The sequence below is a fragment of the Athene cunicularia genome (assembly GCF_003259725.1).
Source record: "Athene cunicularia isolate RWA chromosome 5 unlocalized genomic scaffold, athCun1 chr5_part1, whole genome shotgun sequence".
NCBI lineage: Eukaryota > Metazoa > Chordata > Aves > Strigiformes > Strigidae > Athene > Athene cunicularia.
Window position 1 is genome coordinate 39,439,022 of NW_020799101.1, and position 5,302 is coordinate 39,444,323.

At 48.6% G+C, this 5,302-nt stretch overlaps 3 protein-coding genes across 7 annotated transcripts in view; all 3 read left to right on the forward strand.

Moving 5' to 3' along the window:
- Position 1: 1 nt before the first annotated feature.
- LOC113480504 (acyl-coenzyme A thioesterase 5-like) lies at positions 2-415 on the forward strand (the record flags this gene model as incomplete). Its single annotated transcript, XM_026849322.1, has 1 exon — positions 2-415. A coding segment is annotated over one exon (414 nt), but the record flags the coding sequence as incomplete, so codon positions are not given.
- Positions 416-1,371: 956 nt separating this feature from the next.
- LOC113480343 (dynein light chain 1, axonemal-like) overlaps positions 1,372-5,302 on the forward strand; it is a 29,207-nt gene continuing 25,276 nt past the window's right edge. For 4 of the 5 annotated variants that reach the window (XM_026849107.1, XM_026849106.1, XM_026849108.1 and 1 more), the window contains exon 1: positions 1,372-1,553. In XM_026849107.1, the coding sequence (XP_026704908.1) occupies positions 1,491-1,553 (63 nt within the window). In that variant the 5' untranslated portion in view covers positions 1,372-1,490. The remainder of the gene's footprint in view (positions 1,554-5,302) is intronic. The other variant, XM_026849105.1, reaches the window with a different exon arrangement.
- Positions 2,274-5,178, forward strand: LOC113480344 (acyl-coenzyme A thioesterase 1). The gene is made up of 2 exons (XM_026849111.1): positions 2,274-2,466; positions 3,308-5,178. Exon 2 carries the CDS (start codon positions 3,368-3,370, stop codon positions 3,911-3,913), a length of 546 nt encoding a protein of 181 aa, XP_026704912.1. The 5' UTR covers positions 2,274-2,466; positions 3,308-3,367; the 3' UTR covers positions 3,914-5,178.

Below are 5,302 nucleotides of genomic sequence, written 5' to 3' on the forward strand. Positions count from 1 at the left end.
GCCGCTGGCCATCGCCGTGCGGGGCCTCGGCCCGCGGCAGCAGGTCACGCTGCGGGCGTCCTTGCGGGACGAGACGGGCGAGCTCTTCCAGGCCCGCGCCCGCTACCAGGCGGGGGACGACGGGGAGCTGGACCTCGCCCGCTGCCCCGCGCTGCCGGGGGGCAGCTTCTCCGGCCTGGAGCCCATGGGGCTGCTCTGGGCTTTGCAGCCCCAGACGCCCTTCTGGCGGCTGGTGAAGAAGGACGTGCAGAGGCCCTTCCTCCTGCAGCTGGAGGTGTTGGAGGGCCACCGGGAGCCCCCCGGGCGGCTCCTGGCCCAGGCGCAGCATGAGCGGGCGTTCCTGCGCGACGGGGTGCGGAGAGTCCCGGTGCGAGAGGGGAGGATCCGGGCGACGCTTTTCCTGCCCCCCGGTTAGTACCGACCGTGCCGGGCCCCTTCCCCCGCGAAAGGAGCTCCCACAGCTGGAGCCAAACCCCCTCTGGACTCCCCCTGAGGACAATGGGGAGCTGGATCGCTTCAAAGCCTGATCAGCCCGACCAGCTTTGGTCCGTTGGCCGCACTCCTCGCGTAGCGCAGCTGCCTGGGCTAAAACGCATGGGAGTTTGTTTTACTGACTGTTGGACACGAGGGCATTGATGGCAGTACCATTTTTGTTTCCAAATGCCGTGGGGGGTGGCATCAGCCAGGCTTCAAGTTACCTATGCTCTACCTGGCTGTTTTCCAAGGGAATTCAGATAGTAACTCTTTGAGTAAGTTGAAGGTTGCTCTTGAAAAGTTGAGTCATAGGCCTGCTGCATCCCTTCCCATCCTCTCCACAGGTCCTGAATGTCATAGTCATGTCATAGTTGCTGCAGACCTGGCTGCCTTTTGCTACCACATTTGTTGCCAGTTCTTCCCCATTTGTGAGCAGAAGATCAAGTAAAGCATTAGATAGGTTTTCTCTTATGGGTTGGGTTTTTTTTCAGAAAATAATCACTGAGAGGGTCTGTGAGGTTTTCAGGTTGCCTGACCAAATGCTGTGTTGTCCTCCCAGCAGCTGTACAGACTTCTGCTACTTGTCTGTAAGAGTTCTCATCTCCTGCCTCTTTGTGGTTGAGTGATCTGTAGCAGCTGCAGCACCACTACATCCCACCTTTCCCCTGTGACCCAGAGGTTTTCACCAAGCATGTCTCTGGAACCTTATGTACTCAAGTACTTCAGTACTTACTGAAACCTGGCACAGTAATTTGACACTTAGTACCACTCTGCTGCTTTTCTTTTTCTTCTTTTCTTTACTTTCCCAGGCCTATGAATTTGGAATATAAATTTAAAATTGCAGGTTAATGTGTCCTGTTATGTGTTCTCCTGCAGGAAATGGCCCCTTTCCAGGAATTATTGACCTGTATGGAACTGGAGGAGGACTCCCAGAATACAGGGCATGTCTGTTGGCCAACCATGGCTTTGCTGTGCTGGCTCTGGCTTTCTACAGCTATGATGATCTCCCCAAGGATATGAACGAATTACACCTGGAATATTTTGAAGAAGCTGTAAACTATATGTTACAACACACCCAGGTTGGTTTGTTCATTGACACACTATCACTACAGGGAGCTCTCATTAGTCAGATCCTGTCAGACTGCAGATGGGGCAGAGCACCTGTACTTAAAATAGCATCTCCATTAATTTGTTTATCTTTAGCTCCTATTGCAATGGTTATCTGGCAGGTTATTCCAACTCTTCCTTTTGAACTGGCCAGGTGACACAGTGATACAAAAGTCACATACTGGTAATCTCAGCTCTATTCAACCCAGTGTCATAACTAGGGTACTAGTTGTCTGGAGACTTATTGGACTTCTAGTGAGGCTTTTAGGTTTATGCTCTGTAGAATGTCCTTCAGAACTAAATGTCCTTTTCAGCTGTGGAGCCTATGATAACCTTCTGTGGTCCAGATTTCAAGGGAGTCCACCAGTACATATTTGTTGCTGTGTATTGTGTAAGCTCTTAAAATCACTCCAAATGTTCATATTTGGTAAGTGTGGGTTTTAGTAGCTAGGTGTGAACTTTGGGATCCTTCTAAGTCAACACTTCTTGGAAGAGAACCCTGCTCAGTTCTGCATCTGCCTCCAAGTAGCTGTGTGTGACAGTAACTGGAATTGCACAAGGCAACACTTGGTTTCTCTGGAGAGCTCAAAATAAATATTTTGCTCAACTTCAGAAAGACGAGTAGTTGTTAAAGGTCTTGGTTGCTTTTCAGTCACCCTAACCTTAACTGCTGCTGCCACCTCTCTGCCCAAAAAAACTCTGAAAATTGCTTCTCACACAGCTTTTATTTTCCCCTGAGAGCAGTACCATAGCTTCCTATTAATACCTCCACTAATACCCTCACCATATTTTAACATGTTGAAAAGTTTCAGCCATATTTTCTAACTTCTTCATTTCCATGCTTCAAAGTCAGTGGGTTTGGAGCCTTATTACACTGGTGATAAGGTATGAAAGGTATTACATTTTGATGCTGTCTCAAAGCTTTTCTACCTCCGAGGGTCTTTGGATATTGGAGCAGTTGTGATATTAGCTAACCTTCTTCCGATATCCTTAGAGGATTTCAGCACCCTGTAAAATCATTTAACTTCCCTATTCTACTTAATTTGCCAGTGTAAAAGAAAGTGAAGGTGACCTATTCTAGATGGAGTCCAGAGGACTTTACAATTTGCTTAGAAAAATTATTTTAATAGGTTATTTTTTTTGAGATATGTTTTAACGAGTAAGCTAACTCAGAATACTTCCTTTTCACTGACAGTTAGAACCAAGCATACTATCGAAACGGCTGATGTGAAGTCTGCTATCCCATGTTAGCTTCTTAATAGGGGAATCAAAGACAGTGATTGAATATAAGAAATACACTATCATAAGTCATGACAGTATCATAGTCATTGCTGACTATAGTCATTGCTGACATAGTCATTGAGCATTTTGAACTGAAAGAAGGCATTTGTAGAAGAGGCTTACCCTGTTCCTTCCCTCTTCTTCCCTGAACTGTCTTATAAGCAAAATGAATCTGGGGTTGCACATCTGCATGCTTTTTGCAAGCACAGCTGAAGCATCCTCATCCTCACTGAGCCTTGTAGCTTTGTTAGGATGATGTTGCGATCTCAACAGGGCTTATGGTCATAAATTAAGCATGGAACAGGGCCCTAGGGTCCTTCAGATGTGGACCCTGCACACAGGAGGGGTCCAGATTCAGGACAGACACTGCTGCAAATGTGGCAACTTTTTAAACAAGTGGCGTGTTGTGATTCATTGCTTGTGGTTTATCTTTTCTCCTTTCCAGGTTAAAGGTCCTGGGATTGGGTTACTTGGAATCTCAAAGGGGGGTGAGCTGTGTATCTCCATGGCCTCCTTCCTAAAGGGCATCACAGCCACTGCCCTTATCAATGGCTCTGTGGCAAATGTTGGCTCAGTGCTCCGCTACAAGGACATCACCATTCCGCCCCTTGGTTTCAGTGTAAAACGCATCAAGATCAACGAGTCCGGGATTGCTGATATTGTCGACGTACTGAACAACCCTCTAGAAGGGCCTGGCCGCCAAAGCTTTATCCCTTTGGAGAAGGCCGAGTGTCACTTCTTATTCATTGTTGGCCAGGATGATCGCAACTGGAAAAGCGAATTCTTTGCAGTTGAGGGGAGCAAACATTTGCAAGCTCACGGGAAGGAAAAGCCTGAGATACTCTGTTATCCTGGAGCAGGTCACTACATTGAACCCCCCTTTTTCCCAATGTGTGCAGCCTCAATGCATGTGCTAGTTGGGAAGCCTGTGGTGTGGGGAGGGGAGCCCAAGGCACACTGTGAGGCACAGATAGATGCGTGGCAGCAGATCCAAGCTTTCTTCCACAAACACCTCACGGGCAAGCCACCTAGAACATCCAGTAAACTGTGATGTGAGTTAGGTTACATTACAGATGAAGATGTTGGTGTTTCAAGTTTGTTAAATGAGAACAAAGAACATCAGAAAATAAGCTACTGGGTTTCTTGGAGGATGACAGTAGGTGATAACATGAGAGCTGCTTCCTTTTAACACCCTCCTCTAACCTTGGTTGAAGGTCTTGGCCTCCTGTTTTGTGTAGTATGGGATTACAAGCTGTGGAAGAATGGTGGTGTTAAGGCTGGGTCTGCTTTGAATGTGAATTTAAGTAGAAGGTAACTCATCCAAGCTGAGAACTGGGATGAAAACTTGCTTTGGCTTTCTCAAAGGAACCATGTTGTATGCCATTGTCCTTGCCAGATCCAGCTTTGTGCGCTAGTTTTTCTGGAAGCAGATGCTCTCTCTTCCTGCCTTCTGTAATCTTGCTGTTCTCCCTGTGCACTTCCCTCTCCTTCATTGCTCCTTCTCCCACATCACTGAAATGCATCTGCCTTAACACTTAATATCTAGTATCTAATATTTCACTTGCCAGTGCAGTGAAATAATGTGCCTGCATCCTCAGATAACACACCTACTATTTATAGACAAAACCAGCCCATAGTCTGATGTGAAATCATTCTGAGCATGTGCAACAGAAATGAGACATCTGTATGGTTTTGGGAAGTTTGTAAGCATGAAGAAACAACAGAATTGGACCTGTTGGTGGTTATGCCTGGAACTGCTTCTGGGCATCTCCTTAGCAGGGCTGGATATTCCTCTGTGGGTCCAGAGCCCTGTTGGAGGGCAGTTTCTCCCTGCCTGTACATGCCTTTAATGCTTCCACAGCTGCCTGCTTGTAAGTGCTGCTAAGACCAGCAAGGCTGCGAATCCGGCATGGCAGCTCCCTGGAGCATCTTTGCCTTGGCGCTGAGTGCGATGCCGGCAGGTTTGTAGGAGCTGCCATGTGTGGGGAGGCAGGCCGGAGCGGGCCGGGAGGCAGTGTCCGGGCCTGCTCTCTCTCCCACTCGGCCCCGCAGGGCTGCCCGCCTCGCTTCTGGTTCGCTCTGGAGGATGTCGGGGCACACTCGCCCCCCGCTTGGGGATTGTCACACGTGGTTGGCACCCAAGTATGAGTCTGAAAGAAAAAGCGCTGAATATTGCCCGTGGGGCGCTGGTGAGTTTGCACTATTGTCTGAAAATAAGTTTTTAACACGCCAGTGCCTTACAAACCCAAGCTGAGTGGGTGAAACTGCTGCTCGTGTTGATGCGATTTGCATTCACTGTATTTTTTAAGGGATTAAAAGTGCTACGTTAACGTCTGTCCACGGCTCGCTGCTCCACATGGCTTAGGGGAGGGCTGCGGGGCGGGAGGGAGGTGCGGGAGGCGGCGCAGAGGCGGGAGCGGCCCGGGGGCAGGCGTCCTGT